The following is a 24,175-nucleotide window of genomic DNA, read 5'->3' on the forward strand; positions in this document are numbered from 1 at the left end:
AAATCACAACCAGGAGAACCCAGAGAAAGAGCTGTCCCCAGGGCCTTGTGGACAGCCACCCAGGGAGTATGGAGAAGGGGACGTAAGGAAGGCCCCACAGAGGAGTCATCCTGCGGCTGTGTTGGTTGAGTCCTTCAGGAAGCAGAGTCCCAGGAGTTGGAAGCATAAGAGGAATACTGGGGGCAATGCCTGAGAAAGACAACAGCGACTGAGAGCAGGAGCGGGACGGGCAGGGGCAGGATCTGGCCCACAATGCTGGGCTCACATCTGCAAGGGAGGGAAGAAGAAGGGCCTCACATCAGCCCAGCAGGGGATGGTAAGCCCACAGACGCCCTGGGGCTCAGTTACTGTCTAAGTGTTAGAAAGAATTTTTCAGTGCCACAAAAGAAGTAGCACTCAGATATAAATTTTCTCAGCAAGGCAATTTTACTTTTAGAGAAGGGTGAATCTCACAGATGGAGAAATGGCGAGAGCACACCTGAACAAGGGAAGGGAAGGGGTTTTTATCCCTAATGCATGTAGCCCCTACTGCTGTGTCATTCCCCTGTTGGCTAGGGTTGGACCACACAATCTAAGCTAATTGCAATTGGCTATTTTAAAGAGAGCAGGGGTACGAGCCGGATTGGCAGGGTGAGCAGTTTGGCAGGAACTATGGTTACAGGACAGGTGACTCAGGATGACTCAGGTCAGAGCAAGTGACCAGGGGTGACTCAGATTGGGGCAGGTGATAGAGGCTAGGAGGGGGTTGTTTACTGAAACTAGGGGCAAGGAGATGAAGAGAACATGGAAGTTAAACTTTAAAATGAAGAACAAAGAACAGGGGAGCTGAACATACTGATGCATTGGTTCTTTGGAGAGAATCTCAGGACTCATTGTACTCAACAATTTACAGTCTAAAACCTTAGAAGAGGAATTTATTATATCCTACACAAGCCTCCAGGGAAGCACATGGCCTTGGACTAAAGGCTGGCATCTGGAAGCTGTCAGCCACCAGCACCTTCTGCAGCAGGTACCTGCTCTCTAGGAGGGAGGCATGGGTGGTGCACCTCCAGAGCTGGCCGGGCTAGGCCTCAAGGAAGAGAAAGATTTTCATTTGTCAAAGGGGGAAGGGAGAGGTGGAGGGAACAGCACAGTAGTGGCTCAGGGGCAGGGAAGCACAGGACCATTAGGGAGACACGAGAAAGCCCATTTGTCTAGAACAGAGGATTCAAGCAGTGCGCTGAGGAAAATGAGGGCCAGGCCAATGCGTTGGAGCAGCTTTGGCCTTGGCTGAGGGTTTTGGGTAGAACCAGAGCATAAGGTAAGCCCTGCTTTCCAGAGGAATCTAGCAGAGCGTGGAGCACAGATGGGACTGGAAGGCCTGGGAAAGGTCAGGAGGCCACAGGGACAGGCCACAGCCAGTGGTGCAGGCAAGAAGACAACGGCAGTCCACTGCAGCTCACACCTGGAATCCCAGCCCGTTGGGAGGTCCAGGCAGGCGGATCACCTGAGGTCAGGAATTCGAGACCAGCCTGGCCAACATGGTAAAACCCTGTCTCTACTAAAAATACAAAAATTAGCTAGGTGTGGTGGCAGGTGCCTGTAATCTCAGCTACTCAGGAGCCTGGGGCAGGAGAATCGCTTGAACCCAGGAGGTGGAGGTTGCAGTAAGCCAAGATAACACCATTGCATTCCAGCCTGGGCGACAGAAGCAAGACTCCGTCTCAAAAAAAAAAAAAAAAAAAAAAATCAGCCAGGTGTGGTGGCAGATGCCTGTTGTCCTCGGGAGGCTGAGGCATGAGAATTACTCCGGGAGGCAGAGGTTGCAATGAACCAAGATCATGCCACTGCACTCCAGCCTGGGTGACAGAGCAAGACTCTGTCTAAAAAAAAAAGACAGAAGGATGTCAGCATCTGATGCTGGCTGTCACCTTGACCCCGAGGATGCCAGTCACAGCTCCATTAACCGGGACCTAGGAAAATGAGTCATCCTTGGTCATGCACATTTCAAGTGGTGGCTGAATATTGAAGCCAGACTTGGGATCTGTTGTCTCCTCCAGCATGGTAGAAGATGCCTGAAAAGTAGGGGCTAGATCCCATCCCCTGCCCCACTGGGAAGGCAAGGTGGTGGCGTGGGGTGGGGCCTCAGGCTTGGGGCCATGGGACAAAGCCCAAGCCACCCTTCCATCTCCCTCCTCCTGAGACAGGGGCAGCAGGGCACACTAGTGTCCAGGAGCAGCCTTCTGCATGCTTATGAGGCCCCTTCACCCTCCACCCTCCAAAACTGGCAGACCCCACCTTCTTGGTGTGACCCCAGAGCTCTGAGCACAGCCCGTTCCTTCCGCCTGCCTGCCCCCCACCCAGACCCACCCCAATCTTATCCTCCACTGCTTTTCAGAGGAGTCTGGCCAACAAAAATTCTCTTGTTTGTTTGTCTGCCTGCCGCTCCCAGTCTCTGCCTCTCCCAGTCTCTCAGCTTCTGTTTCTTTCTTGAATTTTCTCTCAGTCTCTGAGGTCTCAAAATCACGAGGCTTCGACCCCTGTGGACCAGATGTCCAGCTAGTGGCCTTTCTCCAGCCCCGACAAGATGGCACAGAACTACAAACCCCAGCATGCACTCTGGCCTGAAGTGCTTTGAGAGCACTGGTACGCCCCACCTGCATTCTGGGAACTGTAGTTTCCCTAGCCCCACATGCCCTCACCAAGGCATCGAGCTCTTCCCTGGCCGGCTGACCCTGCCTCGGCCCTAGTCTCTCTGCTGACCTGCAGCCCTGGGAAGCATGCGTCACTGAATGACAGGGTGGGGGTGGAGGCCCTGGATGGCAACTTCCTGCTCTTTTGTGTCCCCCACTTGAGTCATGGGGGTGTGGGGGTTCCAGGAAATTGGGGCTGGGAGGGGAAGGGATACCCTAATGTCAGACTCAAGGACAAAAAGTCACTGCATCCTTGCTGGGCCTCTATCCCCAAGAACCCAAAAGAACTCAGGGGTAGGGATCCAGGAGCTCTTGTATGTATAGGGGGAGGTGCAGGAGAGAACCTGCGTGGCCCTAGAGGTCCCTGTGGTCACTGAGAGTGTGGGATGCCATGCCATGCCCTGCTGCAGAGAGGGTGCCCACCTTCTGCCCGACCCTTCAGGGAAAGGTTCACAGGGGTGAGGCCAAAGGCCCTTCTGTCTAGTGCCACATCACAGAAGGGCGTTTATGACCCCCTGGTGGCTCTACCCTGCCACTCCCCCATGCCCCAGCCCCCACGCTGCAGCCCCAGGGCTCTGCTGGACACCTGGGTCCCACTTATCAGCCTCAGTCCTCACAGCGGAACCCAGGCGTCCGGCCCCCCACCCTCCAGGCCGGCGGGCGTGGAGCTGAGGCTTTAGAGCCTCCCAGCCGGGCTTGTTCCTGTCCCATTGTGTATGGGACAGGGGCGGGGCGAGGGCCAGCCCTGGAGAGCCCCCTCCCACTGCCCCCTCCTCTCAGTCCCCTCCCTCTTCCTAAGGAAAAGGCCAGGGCTCTGCTGGAGCAGGCAGCAGAGTGGACGCACAGTGACATGGGCAACTTGAAGAGCGTGGCCCAGGAACCTGGGCCACCCTGTGGCCTGGGGCTGGGGCTGGGCCTTGGGCTGTGCGGCAAGCAGGGCCCAGCCACCTCAGCCCCTGAGCCCAGCCGGGCCCCGGCATCCCTACCCCCGCCAGCACCAGAACACAGGTAAGGGCCAGGCAGCTAGGAGTAGGTGGGCACAAGGGTGGTGTCAAGGCCTGAAGCCTGGGGCTGGGAAGGTCTGGAACCTGTAGCCCAGCCAGGAGGGCCAGGTCACAAATGCAAAAGGGCTATCGGTGTGCACAGAACAGGACAGTCTGGGAGGCTCAGAAAGGAGACCAGGATCAGAGTCGGCAGGTGAAAGCTGGGAGTAAGGTTGCCAGCTATAGAATCCGGCCAGGGTTTGAATGCTGCTCTGCCGCCAAGAGCTGTTTGAGCAAGTTACTTAACCTCTCGGAACCTCCATTTATGTAGAACGGAGATACGGCAATACTTACTCCGTGGGGTAGTAAGTTTCTAGCTCACAGCAAGCATTCAACCACAGCGATGATTATTTAGCTGGAGAAGAAAGGAGCTGACAGCAGTGGTTACAGGAGAGTGAGAAGGTGGGGTCTCCCAGAAGAGGGAGAGAGTTGGGCAGGAGACTCAGGCCCTTGGGGTAAGGGGACTGAGAAGACAGAGCCACCAGGCCTTTTTCCCCTGCTCCAGCCCCCTCTCCTAGTGGCTGTCACCCGAAAACTGGACCATGCAGTTCCCAGAAGAGTCCTCCCTGGGGCAGAGGTCCCAGTAGAGAGGAAGGACCCAGAGGCCTGGTGGGGTGCCAGGCCAGGGGAGCAGGCTGGGGCTGCAGGCAGCTATGCGGGGAAGGCTGAGGGCTGGGGCCCTGCTGCTCAGGCGCACCCTTGGCCTGAGTCCCTCCCTTCCTCCCTGCCGCTGGTGGCTCTGGGAGGAAGTGATAAGGCCTGCGAGGCTTCCCTTCACACAAGGGGCTACTGTCAGGAGGGGGTGTGAGTGTGGAGGGAAATCAGGGCTGAGGAATCCCTGCAGGGCTTCCCTCTACTCAAGCACCAGGCTCTGTCCCCCTCAGGGTAGGGCTTATAGCAACTTTGCGGGGATTGGACACCCCATCTCCAGAAGAGGTGAAGCAGGTGCTGCAGGTGGAGTACAAACTCAGCCTCTGGGCAGGGACTCAGGAGCTCAGCACCAGCAGCCCTTGTGGCCCAGGACCCTGGTCTATAAACAGAGGCACAGCTCACGCCTACCTCCTAAGGCATGGGGGACGTCAGAAGGCATGCAGCAGGTGGGCCTTGAGATCGCCAGTGCTGTAACAGTGGCCTCCGGGTGACATCTGGGGAGGCTAAAAGGAAACAAACCCTTTCCTGATGACCCTATCCCTGGCTCCCAACAGCCCCCCGAGCTCCCCGCTAACCCAGCCCCCGGAGGGGCCCAAGTTCCCTCGTGTGAAGAACTGGGAGGTGGGGAGCATCGCCTATGACACCCTCAGCGCCCAGGCGCAGCAGGTGAGGCTGGCCTGCCGTGTCCCCATCCCCATCGTCTCCAGGGGAAAGGGTGGGTAAGGCCAGGCCTCAGATGGGGCTGGAGAGGGAAGCGCCACCCTTCTCTGAATTGGCCTCATGTTTCCAAAAAGAGGAGAGGACTGGGAAGAACCAGCGGAGTTGAGGGACATGCACGGGACTTGGGTGACCCTCAGCCTCCAGCCTTACTCCCACACCCTGGTTCAAGCTCTCCCCTGTCCCACCCCTGCACCCCTCCTCCCTCTCCCCATCCCACTCCTGCACGCCCTCCCTCTCCCCATCCCACCCGTGTACCCCTCCTCCCTCTCCCCTGTCCCACCCCTGCACCCCTCCTCCCTCTCCCCCATACCACGCCTGCATCCCTCCTCCCTCTCCCCATCCCACCCCTGCACCCCTCCTCCCTCTCCCGTCTCACCCCTGCACCCTTCCTCCCTCTCCCCATCCTATCTCTGTACCCCTCCTCCCTCTCCCCCATCCCACCCCTGCACCCCTCCTCCCTCTCCCCCATCCCAACCCTGCATCCCTCCTCCCTTTCCCCTGTTCCACCCATGCACCCTTCCTCCCTCTCCCCCATTCCTGTCCCACCCCTGCTCCCTGGCCTGGCCTGACCTTTGCACTCCCTCGACCCAGGATGGGCCCTGCACCCCAAGACGCTGCCTGGGCTCCCTGGTATTTCCACGGAAACTACAGGGCCGGCCCTCCCCTGGCCCCCCGGCCCCTGAGCAGCTGCTGAGTCAGGCCCGGGACTTCATCAACCAGTACTACAGCTCCATCAGGAGGTGATAGCTTCCCGGACGACACAGCCTCCCTTGTTCCACTGAGGCCCCAGAAACCCCACGAGGACCTTCCCTCGACCCACTCCCTTCCCAGGTCCCAACGCGGCCCACTCCCTTCCCAGATCCCAACGCGGCCCACTCCCTTCCCAGATCCCAAGGCGGCCCACTCCCTTCCCACATCCCAAGGTGGCCCACTCCCTTCCCAGATCCCAACGTGGCCCACTCCCTTCCCAGATCCCAAAGTGGTCCACTCCCTTCCCAGATCCCAACACCACATGGGCCCCTCCTGCCCTCCCCCAGCGCTCACACATAGCCTGGAGGAGGGCCTCCCTGTCCCACACAACTTCCTGCTTGTCCCTTTGCCACCCCTCTCCTCCCCAGGAGCGGCTCCCAGGCCCACGAACAGCGGCTTCAAGAGGTGGAAGCCGAGGTGGCAGCCACAGGCACCTACCAGCTTAGGGAGAGCGAGCTCGTGTTCGGGGCCAAGCAGGCCTGGCGCAACGCTCCCCGCTGTGTGGGCCGGATCCAGTGGGGGAAGCTGCAGGTGAGGCCAGCGAGCGAGAGAGCCAGGCACTACTAAAAGGGGAGCGGGGTGGCGGGGCAGTTCCTGAGGCTTCCCAGGGACCGGGAGGTCCCAAACAGTGGGGGAGATCCTTGCCTGTTCGCTTAGAGACGGGAAAGGTAGGGGGACCGCCCCACCCTCAGCACCCAGGGGAACCTCAACCCAGTAGTGAAGACCTGGTTATTAGGCCCTATGGTAGTGCCTTGGCTGGAGGAGGCGAAAGAAGTCTAGACCTGCTGCAGGGGTGAGGACAGCTGAGCGGAGCTTCCTTGGGCGGTTCTGTCAGTAGCAGGAGCAGCCTCCTGGAAAGCCCTGGCTGCTGCTTCTCCCCCAAGGGAGAAGGCTTCTCCTGCTAGGCCAGTCCAGTGCAGCCCCTCACCCACACCCGCTGCTCCCCCAGTTCCCCTGCCTCGACGTGCACCCTCCCTCACACCCCAGCCCACAGACTCGGGGCTAGCCTTGGTTACTGGAACAGCCTGTGACCACAGCACTGAGAGAAGCAAGCTGCCCCATGGGGGACTTGGTCCCATGGCCTTGGCCTCCTTCACCATCACTGGCCGCCAAAGAGTTTGAAATAAAGCCACGTGCCCAGTGAATCCCAAAGGAGCCTCAAATAAAATAAAAACAATCCTATCTGACACTTGCCTGACACTCTAAGTTGTTCAAAGCTTTAACTCAACTTTGATCCATCTGAGCTGCCATAGTGGACCCCACTCAGAGCTGCGTCCCTCCCTTGACCCCAGGCTGGTCCCTGCCACTCCCCTGCCCCTGTCACTGGCACATGTTTCCTCCTCCTCAGGCAAGAGTGGGACCTCCCAGCCTCCTCCTGGGGCCTCCACTCAGCCAGCCAAGACAGCTCCTCCAAGCCCTAGAATGTCAGGATGAGCAGGGTCCTAGGAGGCCCCTGGTGCAGCCTTCCCTTCCTACCATCCATGTGCTCAAATAAAATCAGATGGCTGGCTGGGGTCACCCGTCATTTCTTGAGTGCCATGGATCATGGGGGATTTGCTGCCCACACTCTTAGGTGGCCTCTTAGACATCTGTTAGTGCCTAACCCAAGCATCAGTTTGACAGAGGCTGAGTCCCTCCTCTGTACTGGGTACCAAGTCAGCTTCTGTAGGGATGGGGAGACACCTGGCCCAGGGAGATGAGGAGCAGCCCGGATGGTGCCACTTATGTCCGAGAGGAGGGCAGGAAGGGATCAGTGTGGATGCCAATGGTCAGGAGGGCGCCATGGGGTGAACCATGGCCCCTGCCTCCTCATCAGCAGCTCCTCTGGGGCTGATACTCAAGATCCCGTCTCTCTCCTCACCCTCCTCTCTCGCTGCCTCGGCTGGCTCAGGTGTTCGATGCCCGGGACTGCAGGTCGGCACAGGAAATGTTCACCTACATCTGCAACCACATCAAATACGCCACCAACCGGGGCAACCTTCGGTGAGTGCTCCCCACCACACCAGGCCCCAGCCTTCTCCCCCGAGGCAGGGAAGGCAGGGCTCTGACCAGCTCTTTCCCCATGCATGCCAGCTCGGCCATCACAGTGTTCCCGCAGCGCTGCCCTGGCCGAGGAGACTTCCGAATCTGGAACAGCCAGCTGGTGCGCTATGCGGGCTACCGGCAGCAGGACGGCTCTGTGCGGGGGGACCCAGCCAACGTCGAGATCACCGAGGTGGGCACCGAGAACCACCAACAAGGGTATCTCCAAGGTGGAGAATGAGGAAACCAGTGGGAGAAGGCTCTGGGGATCCAGGCAGGAAGAGGGGAGCCTCGGTGAGATAAAGGATGAAAAACGCCAAAGGAGGAGTGCCTGGGTGGTCACGGAGACCCAGTCAATGAGGGGTCCTGGAGTTGAAGGCAGGAGACAGTGGACAGAGGGGTCCCTGAGGAAGGCATGAGGCTCAGCCCCCAGGCCCCCCTCTGGCCCGCTCCCCACAGCTCTGCATTCAGCATGGCTGGACCCCAGGAAACGGTCGCTTTGACGTGCTGCCCCTGCTGCTGCAGGCCCCGGATGAGCCCCCAGAACTCTTCCTTCTGCCCCCTGAGCTGGTCCTTGAGGTGCCCCTGGAGCACCCTACGTGAGCACCAAAGGGATTGACTGGGTGGGATGGAGGGGGCCATCCCTGAGCCTCTCGAGGAGGGCCTGCAAGGGGTGCTGATCCCATACCCCAACACCCCCAGGCTGGAGTGGTTTGCAGCCCTGGGCCTGCGCTGGTACGCCCTCCCAGCAGTGTCCAACATGCTGCTGGAAATTGGGGGCCTGGAGTTCCCCGCAGCCCCCTTCAGTGGCTGGTACATGAGCACTGAGATCGGCACGAGGAACCTGTGTGACCCTCACCGCTACAACATCCTGGAGGTGAGGCGTGGGGTGGGGCTCAGGCACCGAATGTCCCTGCCCCAGGCAGGAGTCTGGCTCTCACTCCATCCCCAAAATGCCAGCCATGGGGACAATCAGAGCAGGTCCGGGGCTGCCTCCTAAATAGGAACTGAGGACGAGCTCTGGAACCACTGAGGCAAAGGGGTGGGGGGATGGGAGGGTGTGTGTGGGGGGGTGTGAGTGGGTGAGTGTGAGTGTGTGGGTTTGTGGGGGTGGGTGGGTGTGGGTTTGTGGGTGTTTGTAGGGGGTGAGAGTATGTGGGTTTGTAGGGGTAGGTGAATGTGGGTTTGTGGGGGTGCGTAGGGGGTGAGAGTGTGTGGGTTTGCAGGGGTAGGTGAGTGTGGGTTTGTGGGGTTGTATGGGGGTGAGTGTGAATGTGTGGATTTGTAGGGGTAGGTGAGTGTGGGTTTGTGGGTGTGTGTAGGGTGCTTGAGTGCATGGGTTTGTTGGGGTAGGTGAGTGTGAATGTGTGGGTTTGCAGGGGTAGGTGAGTGTGGGTTTGTGGGGTTGTATAGGGGGTGAGTGTGAATGTGTGGGTTTGTAGGGGTGAGTGTGGGTTTGGGGGGGTGTGTAGGGGGTGAGTGTGAGTGTGTGGGTTTGTAGGGATAGGTGAGTGTGGGTTTGTGGGGGTGTGTAGGGGGTGAGTGTGAGTGTGTGGGTTTGTAGGGGTAGGTGAGTGTGGGTTTGTGGGGGTGTGTAGGGGTGAGTGTGTGTGGGTTTGTAGGGGTAGGTGAATGTGGGTTTGTGGGGGTGCGTAGGGGGTGAGAGTGTGTGGGTTTGCAGGGGTAGGTGAGTGTGGGTTTGTGGGGGTGTGTAGGGGTGAGTGTGTGTGGGTTTGTAGGGGTAGGTGAGCATCAGTGTGTGGGGGTGTGTAGGGGGTGAGTGTGAGAGTGTGGGTGTGAGTGTGGGTGTGTGTAGGCAGTGAGTGTGAAATTGTGGGTTTGTGGGAGTGGGCGGGTGTCAGTGTGTGGGTTTGTGGGTGGGTGTGAGTGTGAGTAGGTGGGTGAGGGGGGCATGGGCGTAGGTGTGAACATGTAGTTGTTCTTCCAGGTATAGGACCCATAGCTCTAGAGCTTTCATCAGATTCTCAAAGGGGACCTTGACTCGGAAAAGGTTAAGACCCATTTTATAGATGAGAAATTAAAGCCCGGGGCTGAGTGACTGGCCCAAGATCCCTCTCTGCTCTGAGGCGCCTTTGCAGGCAAAAACCTGAACCAGTCCACCTGACAGCCAGGCCTCCCAGTGGACGCCACCCACCTCACTCCTCCCAGCCATGCGTGGGAAACAGCTAGTCTCCCCACCCCACCCCCATCATCTCTGTCCCCACCAACGCCACACACCCTCCTGCCCCAGGACGTGGCTGTCTGCATGGACCTGGATACCCGGACAACTTCGTCCCTATGGAAAGACAAGGCAGCGGTGGAAATCAACGTGGCCGTGCTGCACAGTTACCAGGTGCATAGGCCCAGACTGGCCAGGAAGGCAAAGGGTTTTCGTACAGGGGCAGCAGGGGCGGGGGTTGGAGGAGAGGGAGCCATTTAGAAACTGGGGCAGGATTTGGACAGGCAGAAGAAGTTCCATAGTCCCAGTGCCATGGCACACACTGGCCTGCGGTTCGGGGACAGGGCAGGTACTATTCCAGGTGCTGTCATCTGGCGGCTTACTGTGTGCTAGGGACCTTGCTGTTTACAGCATGCCCAGTCATATTGATTCTCAGGGCATATTGGGTATTTTAGTTTGTGGGGATCCACTGGATCCTGGAAACGAATACTAGGATGGAGGGCACACCAGGAGTCATAGTTTGAGGAAACCGGGGCCTGCAGAGAATTTCTGTGGGCTCTTTGGTTTGGGGGCCAGGCATACAGATGCTGGAGATTAGAGCTGTTGTTTCATGTTGAACTTGGAGCATGACCATGCATGATGCAGTTTGGGGTGAGGGCGACATTGTGGTTTGAGGGGACACAGGGTGTGTTAGATACGGGGTAACCTAGGCACATGTGGTTTTGGGTGACAGGAGTGGTGGAAGGAGAATGGGCGAGGTCTGTGGGTCTGGTCTGAGCCTCTCCCCCCTCTCTCCCTTCCAGCTGGCCAAAGTCACCATTGTGGACCACCACGCCGCCACAGCCTCCTTCATGAAGCACCTGGAGAATGAGCAGAAGGCCAGGGGGGGCTGCCCTGCAGACTGGGCCTGGATCGTGCCCCCCATCTCGGGCAGCCTCACTCCTGTCTTCCATCAGGAGATGGTCAACTATTTCCTGTCACCAGCCTTCCGCTACCAGGTGCCCACCGTAACTGGCTCTGCCAGCCTGGGCCCAGCTCTAATTCTACGCAGCCCCTGGGGACCTCTAACCTTTCCTTTTCTTTACCTCCCCTCCCAACCCCATCACCTCTCTGCAGCCAGACCCCTGGAAGGGGAGTGCGGCCAAGGGCACCGGCATCACCAGGAAGAAGACCTTTAAAGAAGTGGCCAAGTGGGTACCCAGGAGCACTGCCCTCCCCCATGCACCCTGGGGGACCCTGCCCCCAGCAGTGTTCTGGGCCCACCACTCAGTACCCCAAAACCCTGTTGTGAGGGGAGTGGACCCTTGCCTGGGGAGGCCCTGCCTCTGTGCACCTGGGACACCCTCACGCCTCCCTCTCCCGCAGTGCCGTGAAGATCTCTGCCTCGCTCATGGGCACCGTGATGGCGAAGCGAGTGAAGGCGACAATCCTGTATGGCTCCGAGACCGGCCGGGCCCAGAGCTACGCACAGCAGCTGGGGAGACTTTTCCGGAAGGCTTTTGATCCCCGGGTAGGGCTGAGCTCAGGGGAGCAGGGAGCTAGAAAGAGGGGGCTCTATCAGTATCTTCAGGGGTGCCCTGGAGGACAGGAAGTGTTAAAAGTCAGGACTCACAGGTGTGACTTGGCACCCGGAACCACAGGTCTTTAGAGATCAAATTGGGGCCTGAATCTTGCACTGCCAGGGAGGCCAGAGCGAGGAGGACAGGGCCTCCGGGGGTCACAGAACCCAGGATATCTGTCTTCCCACCCACAGGTCCTGTGTATGGATGAGTATGACGTGGTGTCCCTCGAACACGAGACGCTGGTGCTGGTGGTAACCAGCACATTCGGGAATGGGGATCCCCCGGAGAATGGAGAGGTGAGAGCTTCCAGGAAAGGGGCTGCTGGGAATGAGGAGAGACTCAGAATTGGAGTGACTGGGCAGGAACCTCTGCCCAACACACACACACATACACGCACACACATACCAGGATGGAAAGGGAGATGACGCTAAGAGACCGCTGGAGCCTGAAACCCCACACAAGCCACACTCCTAGCCCATCCACATGGCTGCCCGCCTACAAGCACATCTGCTGAACTGCGTCCCCAAGTCATTTCCATTATCAGTGCAAGTTTTTAATACAAGGAAGGCATGTCCTGGCTGTGCAAGAGGTTAGACTGTGCTCAGGCACTAACAAGAAAAATAGGGATATGTCACTGAGGGCGGCTTCTAGGATGTGGGTAATGTTTCTTAATGGGACGCCGGCTACACAGGTGTGTTCAGTTTGTAAAAATCCATAGAGCTGTACATTTACAACACGCACAACACTATTCCGGCATTCTCTTTTCTTTTCTTTTCTTTGTTTTATTTATTTTGAGAATCTATTTATGTTGCCCAGGCTGGCCTTGAACTCCTAGCCTCAAGAGATCCTCCTGCCACAGGTTCCTTTTTTAAAAGAAGAAATAGAGAGCTGTTTCGATGCCAACATAGATTAAATAACTTCACTTTTTAAAAAGAAACACAAAGCTAGAGTGCCATCATTGAATGCCTTCTCTTGCAAGCGTAGGTGTCTCTGAGCTGCCCCAGGCTAGGTTCATTTCTGGGTCTTACCTGCTCCAGCTTCTAGGTGTTAAAGCCCTTATTAGCACTAAGTACCTCCTCAGTACTCTTTTTTTTTCCTTTGAGACAGGGTCTCACTTTGTGGCCCAGGCTGGAGCGCAGTAGTACGATCATGGCTCACTGCAGCCTCAACCTCCCAGACTCAAGCAATCCTGCCACTTCAGCCTCCCAAGTAGCTGGGACCACAGCCACATGCCATGATGCCTAGCTAATTTTTGTATTTTTTGTAGAGATGGGGTTTCACCATGTTGCCCAGGCTGGTCTCTAACTCCTGGGTTCAAGCAATCCACCTGCCTCGGCCTCCCAAAGTACTGGGATTACAGACGTGAGCCACTGCACCAGGCCCTCAGTATCGTAAGCAAGCTTGAATCTGGTGAAAGCCTTTTTGCTGCCTTAGTGTCCATTTCAGCCCCCATTCTGACCTACCTTTTAAAGAAAAATAGCACCAGCCATTGACTTTTTTTTTAGCATAAAGGTGTATAGACACCCATATAAGCTACAGCCTTCATAAGGCATAGCACATTTTCATCACCCTGGAAAGTTCCCTCATCAGTTCCTCACGTGAATCCCTTTCCAGTCTGTCTCTCTGTCAGAAGTGTCGTCACCACAGATTAGTTTCACCTGCTCTAGAACAGCAGCGAGATGGAAGCACGCAGTGTTATGGCATCTCCTGCTGAGTCTGTTTTTGAGGCCCACCCGTGTTGTTGCATGACTCAGTATTTCACTCATTCTGCTGCCGAGTGCCGTTCATTGTGTGAATATCCCCAGTTTGTTTATCCGTTCTCCTGTTGGTGACACTTGGGCTGTTTCCAGGTCGGGGCTATTATGAATAAAGCTGTTATGAACATTCTTGTACCCAGCTTTTGTGGGCTTATGTTTTTATTTCTCTTGGATAAATACCTAGGAGTAGAATTGGTAGGTCATAGGGTAGATGCATGTTGAATCTCTTTTTTAAAAAATAAAACTGCCAGGCCAGGCGCGGTGGCTCACGCCTGTAATCCCAGCACTTTGGGAGGCCCAGGTGGGCAGATCACTTGAGGTCGGAAGCTCAAGACCAGCCTGGCCAACATGGCAAAACCCTATCTCTACTAAAAATACAAAAATTAGCTGGGCGTGGTGGTGCACACCTGTAATCCCAGCTACTCAGGAGGCTGAGGCAGGAGAATTGCTTGAACCTGGGAGGTGGAGGTTGCAGTGAGCTGAGATCACGCCACTGCACTCCAGTGTGGGGGTGACAGAGCAAGAATTCTACTCAAAATAAAATACAAATAAATAAAACAAATCTGTCGGCCGGGCACGGTGGCTCAAGCCTGTAATCCCAGCACTTTGGGAGCCCGAGACGGGCAGATCACGAGGTCAGGAGATCGAGATCATCCTGGCTAACACGGTGAAACCCCGTCTCTACTAAAAAAATACGAAAAACCAGCCGGGCGAGGTGGCAGGCGCCTGTAGTCCCAGCTACTCGGGAGGCTGAGGCAGGAGAATGGTGTGAACCCGGGAGGCGGAGCTTGCAGTGAGCTGAGATCCAGCCACTGCACTCCAGCCTGGGCGACAGAGCGAGACTCCGTCTCAAAAAATAAATTAATTAATTAATCAAATTAAATAAAACTGTCAAACAGCAAAGCAAATTAAACTGCCCTTTAAGATCTGTGCAGTTCAATGTATGTAATTTTATGCCAAACTTTTAACAAATCTAGGAATACAGCTCACAGAAAATGGGGTATATTCACTAAAATATGAACAGGAATATTTATAGCAAATTTGTTTGTACTACCCCACACTGGAAACAATTCAAATGACCATCGACAAAAACGGATAAATTCTGGTATATTCAAGTGCCATATCGCACTAAGTGTGAACAAAAGACAACCACACACAACAATGCAGGTGAATCTCAAAGAAATGTGAAGAGAAAAAAAAAGCCAGACCAAAGAATACACACTGTACTACAGGATTCACTTTATATAAAGTTCAGAAACAGGCAGAACTAATCCATGGAGTAAGAAATTGGGAGAGGAGATAGTCACTGGGGTGGGGGTGGCAGTGACAGGAAGGAGGCACAAAGGTGGCTTCTAGGATGCGGGTAATGTTTCTTTTTTTTCTTCTCTTTTTCTTTTTTTTTTTTTTTTTTTTGAGATGGCGTCTCATTCTGTTGCCCAGGCTGGAGTGCAATGGCGTGATCTCGGCTCACTGCAACTTCTGCCTCCCCGGTTCGAGTGATTCTCCTGCCTCAGCCTCCCGAGTAGTTGGGATTACAGGTGCCTGCCACCATGGCCAGCTAATTTTTGTATTTTTAGTAGAGACGGGGTTTCACCATGTTGGCCAGGCTAGTCTTGAATCCCTGACCTCAGGTGATCCACCCACCTCAGCCTCCCAAAGTGCTGGGATTACAGGCGTGAGTCACTGCACCCAGCCATGGGTAATGTTTCTCGATGGGATGCCGGTTTCACAGGTGTGTTCAGTTTATGACAACCTTTAGAGCTGTACATTTACAACATGTGTGCACCTCTGGACTTGTGTTGCACGTTGACAAAACATTCAAAAATGAAATTCAAATCACGCTTGCTAACTCTGGCGAACCTGGGAACCAGCACCCAGAGGCATCTGCAGTTGAGCACCAGATGCCGTTCCTTCCAGCTTCCTTCCCCTGGGAGGTCCGCTTCACGCCGCTTCACGCCGCTTTGTCATGGCATCACAAACAGGGCCATGGTCTTCTGAGGAGGGCAACCTGCACAATGTCTGCTAGTGACCAGGACACTGCCAAAGGAACTGAGAGTTTGTCCACCCATGAAATCCACTAAAACAGGAAAGATTTGCCCTAGCCATTGCTACCTGGGACTGAGGAAAGAGCCGTGCCCTCCCCTGCAGCTGCAGGATATCTGCCTGCCCCAACAAGTGGGGATTCAGCAACTCCACTTCTAAGGATTACTCAGCTGAAGCATTTAAAAGTGGGAGCGAGGCACAGGTACAAGGGCGTTTGAGGGCGCATTGTTCCCAGACCACCCAGCTGCCCTTCAGTCTCAGTGAAGTACAATGTAGCCACTAAAAAGAATGAGGTCATGTTTTGGGAAGTCCAGGCAGGAGGATTGCTTGAGCCCAGGAGTTCAAGGCCAGACTGAACAACACAGTGAGACTCCATCTCTTCAGATAATTTAACAATTAACCAGGAGTGGTGTCACAAACCTATAGATCTAGCTACTAGGAAGGCAGAAAAATCCCTTAAGCCCAGGAATTCGAGGTTACAGTGAAATATGATCGAGCCACTGCCTCTCAACCTGGGCAACACAGCAAGACCCATATCTAAAAACAAAACTACTTAATTAGGTCAATATTGTTGTATTGGCCTGGAGGGATGCCTGCAATAAATTATTGATTAAAGTCCGGGCACGGTGGCTCACACCTGTAATCCCAGCACTTTGGAAGGTCGAGGCAGGCGGATCACAAGGTCAGGAGATCGAGACCATCCTGGCTAACACAGTGAAACCCGTCTCTACTAAAAATACAAAAAAATTAGCCGGGTGCGGTGGTGGGCGCCTGTAGTCCCAGCTACTCGGGAGGCTGAGGCAGGAGAATGGTGTGAACCCAGGAGGCAGAGGTTGCAGTGAGATCACGCCACTGTACTCCAGCCTGGGTAACAAAGCAAGACTCCATCTTAAAAAAAAAAAAAAAATTATTGATTAAAAACAAGGAAGTATAGTATGGTACCACTTTTATTTTTAAAAAATACTATAAATATGCACATAAGTTCAAGGAAAAAGGGCTGGAAGGTTAACATCTGTCAATGGTGCATATGCCTGGAGGGAGGATGGGGTGGTCTTTATTACTTTTCACATTTCTGTAATGTCATTTTTCAAAAACATCAGATCGCTTTTGAAATTTTCAAAACAAACAAAAATTAAAAGTTACGAATCAATAATAATGAGGGTCAGCTGGTACAGTGTTAAACTTCTGTGTTGTTTGAAATGAAACAAAACTAACCCTGATGCAAACGCTCCCCTCGCCAGAGCTTTGCAGCTGCCCTGATGGAGATGTCCGGTCCCTACAACAGCTCCCCTCGGCCGGAACAGCACAAGTGAGTTGGCTGAGAGTTTGAGGGGCTGGGGGAGCTGAGGCATTTGGAGACACAAACAGAAAGCGGGTCTGAAAAGCCCTCCCTCTGTGCCTCGACTCGTTTTCCCACCAAAAGCCAGGGCTCTCGGATGCCTTCCCTTCCAGGCTGGAACGGCAGTCCAGACCTGCCTGCTTCTGAGAGCCGAGACAGTCCTGAGGTCTTCAGAGATGGGGGTGTGGTGTGGCAGGGCCCCAGGCTCAGAAGCCCCTGGGATGCTGGCCCTCAGCCCCTCCCAAGGGCAGGGCCTTTCCTGTCCCAGAGGCGGAGACCCTGAGGCTGTCCCTGGGGCTGCACCTGGGCCTGGGATGTATCTCCAGGGCCCTGTGACAACCTCGTCTTTGTCCTCTCTTGCCAGGAGTTATAAGATCCGCTTCAACAGCATCTCCTGCTCAGACCCACTGGTGTCCTCTTGGCGGCGGAAGAGGAAGGAGTCCAGTAACACAGACAGTGCAGGGGCCCTGGGCACACTCAGGTCGGGGCCTCACCAAGAGGGGTGCAATGGGTGGGCAAGCTGCCTGGGCAAACGTGGGCTGCAAAAGGAGCTCCAGTGACAACCCCTGCACCCCAGGTTCTGTGTGTTCGGGCTGGGCTCCCGGGCCTACCCCCACTTCTGCGCCTTTGCTCGTGCGGTGGACACGCGGCTGGAGGAACTGGGCGGGGAGCGGCTGCTGCAGCTGGGCCAGGGCGACGAGCTGTGTGGCCAGGAGGAGGCCTTCCGCGGCTGGGCCCAGGCTGCCTTCCAGGTGAGCCCAGCCCAGCCCCTGCTCTGACTCCTCCTACCTGGGATGCCTCCTCCAGCCTCACTCTGTCCTGATTCTGTCTGGTTCTTTGGTCCCTTCCTGTTCCTCCCAAAATCCACCCTCATCTCTCCATGGCATAGCCAGCTTTTCTGGGTCAGAGGCAGAGGATGATGTGGCCCTGCCGACCACAGGGGGTGCCTAGCCCAGGCAGAAGTGCAGCCGAAAGCGAGCAGGCAGGGCCCTGGCAGGAGGGAGCTTCAGCTAGGCACAGGCTGGGCCTCATGAGTGGGTGCACAAAGGAAGGGGGTGCAGGGCAGGCCACCCTACCCAGGATGGGCAGGATGGAGGGAGAAGGAAGGGACGGAGAGAAGGTCAGACAGAGGCAAAGGCTGAAGCTGAGGCCAGCACAGAAGCCACAGGAAGTCAGAGGCCAGACAGCCTGGGGCGGTGCCTGCACCACAGAACTGGTCCGGGGCCAGGCAAGCAAGCTCAAGGAGAGGTGGGTCCCTGGGAGCCATGGCTTTTTAAGCCTGGACTTCCTCAGGGGCAGCACTGCCCGTCTGGGGATCATGTCTGCAGTTGACAGGGGCTCGGTCTCCCCAGTGCCACACTGTTCAGGGCAGTGCTGCTCCCCCGGGGCCCAGGCTGGAGCTCAGCAGATTTGCCTTGACTGGAGGAGGAGGGCATCCTAGGAGGAGGGGGAGAGGAAGGGCTACCTCAGGAACGGGGAGGTCAGGCTGCAGAAACACATAGGCCCCGATTGGGAAGAAGGGAACGGAAAATAAGACTTAAAGAATTTAAAAAGAGCCATTGGAGCGGGACGAGACCACATCATAAGGTTTTGGGAATAGGACTTTAGAGGTGTAGGATCCATTACAGCATCACTGAACCAGAAGCAGGAAGGCTGAGCTAAGCAGAGCACCAACAGTGGAGATAGGAAGGAAGGGAGGGAGGGAGGGGGCCGAGGAAGGAAGGCAGAGATATAAGACTTCACACGCACCACAAAAGAAAGATTAACGGGACTTGGTGATATGAGGCTCAGCCAATCACAGGTGAGCCCTGGATTTCAAGCCTGGGAATGGCCCAGCAGTTTTCCAGCTGTGTGCCTGACAGGATCCACACCCCCGCAGGGGTCTGCCCCGTGGGATCCCCTCTGCCGCCCGAATTGTGCGTCCCTTCCCAGGAGCACTCACTATCTGCACGCACAGGCGTTCTTCACCAGAACACAATGAGGTGTAAAGATGGGGAAACTGAGGCATGTCACTCTAAGTACGGGAGTCGGAATTTGAATGCAGGTCTGAACACACAGATGCCTTCACAGAGCTACTGTGTGCCAAGCACTGTGCTTCTCGGGTCACGGGATTAACACTCACCAGATAAGAAACGATGCACCATTCAGGACGTGCAGAGGAGGAGCCAGCTGGGTCCCTGGGCCCAGCGGCGAATCCATGAAATGGGCTGGCGGAAAAGGTGCTGTCGTTGGCGCCGGCCTCAGCCACTGGGGCTGCCAACCCCCCAGGAGCAAGACGCAGTGAAGCCGCCCAGACTCCTCACTACGTCGCCCCCTGGTGGCGGGAGGTCCTCAGCCCTCACTGGCCTATCCCGCAGGCCGCCTGTGAGACCTTCTGTGTGGGAGAGGATGCCAAGGCTGCTGCCCGAGACATCTTCAGCCCCAAAAGGAGTTGGAAGCGCCAGAGGTACCGGCTGAGCGCCCAGGCCGAGGGCCTGCAGTTGCTGCCAGGTGGGCCCTGGCCTCACCCTCACCCGGCTGGTTCTCAGAGGACCCCATACCCCGGGACTAAAGCACTCAGGGGCCAGGCCCTGCTCCCTGGTTCAGGCTGCCTCGTTTGCCCCTCCCCGCCACCAGGTCTGATCCACGTGCACAGGCGGAAGATGTTCCAGGCTACAATTCTCTCAGTGGAAAACCTGCAAAGCAGCAAGTCCACGTGAGGACGACGGCTTTACCGCCCCCCAACCCCTGTCCTGCACACCCCGACCCTGGACCCTCCTCCTCCCACATTCTCCCACCCCCACCCCTCTCTGACTCCCCATAAGTGCCCCTCTCCCCACCCCCAGGAGGGCCACCATCCTGGTGCGCCTGGACACTGGAGGCCAGGAGGGGCTGCAGTACCAGCCGGGGGATCACATAGGTGTCTGCCCACCCAACCGGCCCGGCCTTGTGGAGGCGCTGCTGAGCCGCGTGGAGGACCCGCCTGCGCCCACCGAGCCCGTGGCAGTAGAGCAACTGGAGAAGGGCAGCCCTGGTGAGGGGCAGCCTGGGATGCAACAGGGCACACCAGCCCCATGCCCAGCCCCACCCCCAACCCCAGGCCTCCAGGAGCTCAGGCCCCGGGGGATGGCCACTTCCTCCACAGCTCAGCAGGCGGGCTCAGAGCTGGCTGTGCTGCTCACTGCCCGGCTGGCCTTGTTGCTGGACCATCCCCACACCCTCAAATGCACCCCCACCAAAAGGCTGTCCCTTCCCTCGGGGCTCCTCTCCAAAGCTCCCCTGGCAATCTAGCTTGCTCTGGAGCTGGAATGGGGCTATTTGCTGCCACATCAATGCCTGGGCTTTATTTAAAATAAGGGGGTGGAGTCAGAGGCAGAGGAGCCCAGACCAATCCAGTCCAGCCAGAGGCCCCCACACAACACACTGAGGTTACCCAGACAGGCCCACCCCGCTGCTCAAGGGCAGGCTCTCTAACAGTCACCCAAACACATCAGCCCAGCTACTACAGTTCTGCTGGGCCCTGTCCTCAGAGGTCGCTGTGCACCATCCCCAGGTGGCCCTCCCCCCAGCTGGGTGCGGGACCCCCGGCTGCCCCCATGCACGCTGCGCCAGGCTCTCACCTTCTTCCTGGACATCACCTCCCCGCCCAGCCCTCAGCTCTTGCGGCTGCTCAGCACCTTGGCAGAAGAGCCCAGGGAACAGCAGGAGCTGGAGGCCCTCAGTCAGGTTGGGGGCCACCCCAATAAGGCACAGGGGCTAGAGAGACGGGATGAACTGGGGGAGCCCCAGGGGCAGGAAACCTCCATGCAAGGTCCCCCCGGGACTTTCTTCTGGCTCACATGCACTGGTGCTTTAAGACCCAGCTCCCCAGGGAAGAATTCATGGCTGTATTCTCCAGGTCTTACAGAAAGCTCTATTGGCCTGAACTAAGGAGGGAGAAACCCTAAAGAGGCTCAGCAGGGGAGGGGACAAGAAGGGAGGTCACTAGGAAGGGCTATGGGGCCCCCAACCCACTGCATCCTGCCCTGCCAGGATCCCCGACGCTACGAGGAGTGGAAGTGGTTCCGCTGCCCCACGCTGCTGGAGGTGCTGGAGCAGTTCCCGTCGGTGGCACTGCCTGCCCCACTGCTCCTCACCCAGCTGCCTCTGCTCCAACCCCGGTACTACTCAGTCAGCTCAGCACCCAGCACCCACCCAGGAGAGATCCACCTCACTGTAGCTGTGCTGGCATACAGGACCCAGGGTGAGGCAACAAGCAGGAGCAGGCCTGGCCACAACGGGGGTGGGACTGGCCCCTCTCTGGTCCTTCACCGGCCTCTCCTTCCCACCCCCAGATGGGCTGGGCCCCCTGCACTATGGAGTCTGCTCCACGTGGCTAAGCCAACTCAAGCCTGGAGACCCTGTGCCCTGCTTCATCCGGGGGTAAGTGAGATGGAGGACTCGGGGGGGAGCTGCCCAGGGTCAGGGTGGCAGCTTTGGTGAGGAGTAAGGAGTGTCACTGGTGAGGGGTGTCACAGGAAACAGGAAGGAGCTCTGTAACATGTCAAGGATGTGGTGTCATTAGGTCACTTCAGAACTCTGGTTAAGCTTTGACTCTCTCATTCATTTAGACTCAGAGTCCTGCCCTGAAACTACAGCTCCCAGAGCCAGAGCTTGGATCAAACCGGCTGGCCCTGTGGCTTTCTGAAAGCTTCTGTATTCCTCTCTATGGCCCTGGGCTGTCTGATGTTGGGCAGCATGGCACCTGGGAACTACAGTCACTAAATCCTCACTCAATCCAGGGAGAACTACTAGTTAGGGTTAAGACCACCCTTGGCCTTAGTGTCACCAAGAACTCAAAGAAGGTGAAGCTTTTTTGTTTTTTTTGTTTTTGAGATGGGAAGTCTCTTTATGTTGCACAGGCTGCTCTGGAACTCCTGGGCTCAAGCAATCCTCCCACCTCGGCCTCCCAAAGTGCTGGGATTACAGACATGAGCCACTGTGCCCAGCCCAGAGTTCTTTTAATAAACCCATCATGCTTCCTATGAGCCAGACACTGCTTTAAGGACTTCATGAATATCAACTTATTTATCAGGAGAGCCTGGTTCCTCCTCGCTCCACCCACCCTGCATGGTGAGAATGGGGGAGCAGGGATGGCAAAGGGGACCTGATGGAGTGTCTCTCCTGCCAGGGCTCCCTCCTTCCGGCTGCCACCTGATCCCAGCTTGCCCTGCATCCTGGTGGGCCCAGGCACTGGCATTGCCCCCTTCCGGGGATTCTGGCAGGAGCGGCTGCATGACATTGAGAGCAAAGGTGAGGCTGGCGACTAAAGGACTGACTGGAAGGAGTCACACAATCTAGGGACAGAGCGGTGGGGCTGGAAGGCAGGAAATAGGAAAGAGAGAGCAGGAAACAGAGGCCACAAAGCTGAAAAGACGCTCCTGAGACCAAGGGGAGGGCAGGTACCGAAGGCAAGGGCTGGGCCCTGTGTGTCTGGCTTCCTGGTGCCTGGCACATAGTAGGTGTTGACTGGATTAAGGACAAAGGAAAATAGAATTTTCGAAGGGATTAGGGCTAAGACTCAAAGAAGAACTGCCCAAGGTGGATTCTTGACTGTGCCAGAGCTGACCAAGGTCTGTCCAAGACCTAAGGATGCTACAAGGTGTTCAAATTGAGCACAGGGTGCCCAGGGTAGTCTGTCAATCAAAAGAAGAGGGCTGTGACTGGGAGGAGAGTTAAAAGTGTGGGAGAATATGAAGTGGGAGCAGGGAAGGGGACTGCGATGTAACACAGTGCAAAGGGCATGGAATTCTGAGTCCCAAGCCGCACATTCTAGCGCAGCTCCACCAGGGGCCACCACCTCACCGGCGCTTCCCTTCTTTCTGTAAATCAGGGCTGTGCAGGGTCTCTGTGAAAGCATTCTGCACCCTCTTGGAGATGAAAGTAATAGCTTCAGCCCAAAACGCTGGGCTGACAGGCTGGGCGAGGGTGGCTAGTGGGGAGGTCCCACTAGCACTGTGCCTCGGAGAAGGGCCTTCCCAAGCGCGGGGTTGCTTGCAGGGCTGCAGCCCACTCCCATGACTTTGGTGTTTGGCTGCCGATGCTCCCAACTCGACCATCTCTACCGCGACGAGGTGCAGAACGCCCAGCAGCGCGGGGTGTTTGGCCGAGTCCTCACCGCCTTCTCCCGGGAACCTGACAACCCCAAGGTGTGAGACCCTGAGCGCGCAATGGTAACCTGAAGATAGAGAGAGAGGGGAGGACTCACGATATCCAGCGGAGGGCACCAACCATGGCCCTCCGTGGCCTCCCACGACCACTCAGCCACCCCTGCACACTCTGGCCCACCCTCGTGTACCGGTCCCTCTAGGCCCGCCTCCCCCCGCCCCGCCCCGCCCCGCCCCTTTGGCTCTGCCCTTCTTGACACCGCCCCAGGGCATGCAGGCCCCACCTGGCCCGCTCTGTAGACTTTCACTCCCAGGGCCAGCCAGCAGCCCCGGGCTGCGCCCCCGCGCCCACCCCCACCAGGGCCCGCCCTAACCCCGCCTTCCCGCAGACCTACGTGCAGGACATCCTGAGGACGGAGCTGGCTGCGGAGGTGCACCGCGTGCTGTGCCTCGAGCGGGGCCACATGTTTGTCTGCGGCGATGTCACCATGGCAACCAACGTCCTGCAGACCGTGCAGCGCATCCTGGCAACGGAGGGCGACATGGAGCTGGACGAGGCCGGCGACGTCATCGGCGTGCTGCGGGTGCGGAGGGGCGGGCTGGGAGCGGAGCGGGCCTGAGGCGGGGAGCGGGCCTGAGGCGGGGACCAGGCCCCGGGCGTGCGGGGTTCCTGCCAAGGTATCCGACGGGTTCTGATCCACTGCGCTCTTTTACGCCAGGATCAGCAACGCTACCACGAAGACATTTTCGGGCTCACGCTGCGCACCCAGGAGGTGACAAGCCGCATACGCACCCAGAGCTTTTCCTTGCAGGAGCGGCAGCTACGGGGCGCAGTGCCCTGGGCGTTCGACCCGCCCGGCTCGGACACCAACACCAACGGCCCCTGAGAGCCCCCTGGCTTTCCCTTCCAGTTCCGGGAGAGCGGCTGCCCCACTCAGGTCCGCCCGACCAGGACCAGCCCCGCTCCTCCCCTCTTGAGATGGTGCCTTCCCACATCTGTCCAGAGGCTGCAAGGATTCAGCATTATTCCACCAGGAAGGAGCAAAACGCCTCTTTCCCTCTGTATGCCTGTTGCCTCTGGCCTGGGTCCGCCTAAATCTGGAAGGCCCCTCCCAGCAGCGGTACCCCAGGGCCTACTGCTCCCCGCTTCCTGTTTCTTAGGCAAAGGTTAGATTCCCCTTACCTCTCTCAGGAGTATCTTACCTGTAAATTCTAATCTCTAAATCAAGTATTTATTATTGAAGATTTACTGTAAGAGACTGTGCCAGATGTTACGAGAACTACTAAAGTGCCTAACCCAGCCCATGTGGAT

At 57.0% G+C, this 24,175-nt stretch overlaps 1 protein-coding gene and 1 long non-coding RNA gene across 4 annotated transcripts; one reads left to right on the plus strand and one right to left on the minus strand.

The window, feature by feature from the left end:
• Nucleotides 1–3,500: 3,500 nt before the first annotated feature.
• NOS3 (nitric oxide synthase 3) lies at nt 3,501–24,163 on the plus strand. Of its 3 annotated transcripts, XM_015135287.2 has the most exons (26): nt 3,501–3,680; nt 4,921–5,032; nt 5,678–5,826; nt 6,205–6,367; nt 7,728–7,819; nt 7,910–8,051; nt 8,318–8,457; nt 8,561–8,735; nt 10,110–10,211; nt 10,841–11,035; nt 11,154–11,227; nt 11,403–11,547; nt 11,791–11,895; nt 16,641–16,708; nt 17,103–17,219; nt 17,316–17,490; nt 19,096–19,228; nt 19,355–19,433; nt 19,564–19,751; nt 20,271–20,443; nt 20,750–20,960; nt 21,052–21,139; nt 21,888–22,009; nt 22,757–22,905; nt 23,253–23,447; nt 23,583–24,163. In XM_015135287.2, exons 1-26 carry the CDS (start codon nt 3,523–3,525, stop codon nt 23,748–23,750), a joined length of 3,618 nt encoding a protein of 1,205 aa, XP_014990773.1. In that variant the 5' UTR covers nt 3,501–3,522; the 3' UTR covers nt 23,751–24,163. The 3 variants fall into 3 exon arrangements, with proteins under 3 accessions (XP_014990773.1, XP_014990774.1, XP_028702306.2); XM_015135288.2 differs by lacking the exons at nt 16,641–16,708; nt 17,103–17,219; nt 17,316–17,490; ... (8 more) ...; nt 23,253–23,447; nt 23,583–24,163 and adding an exon at nt 12,707–13,489; XM_028846473.2 differs by lacking the exons at nt 16,641–16,708; nt 17,103–17,219; nt 17,316–17,490; ... (8 more) ...; nt 23,253–23,447; nt 23,583–24,163 and adding an exon at nt 12,867–13,095.
• On the minus strand, nt 14,576–18,987 carry LOC144340025 (uncharacterized). The gene is made up of 2 exons (XR_013415717.1): nt 18,861–18,987; nt 14,576–15,405 (listed from the first exon to the last, which is right to left on the minus strand). It is a non-coding gene; the product is annotated as an uncharacterized LOC144340025 (long non-coding RNA).
• Nucleotides 24,164–24,175: the final 12 nt, after the last annotated feature.

This window comes from Macaca mulatta, chromosome 3 (genome assembly GCF_049350105.2).
Source record: "Macaca mulatta isolate MMU2019108-1 chromosome 3, T2T-MMU8v2.0, whole genome shotgun sequence".
NCBI classification, from domain to species: Eukaryota; Metazoa; Chordata; class Mammalia; order Primates; family Cercopithecidae; genus Macaca; species Macaca mulatta.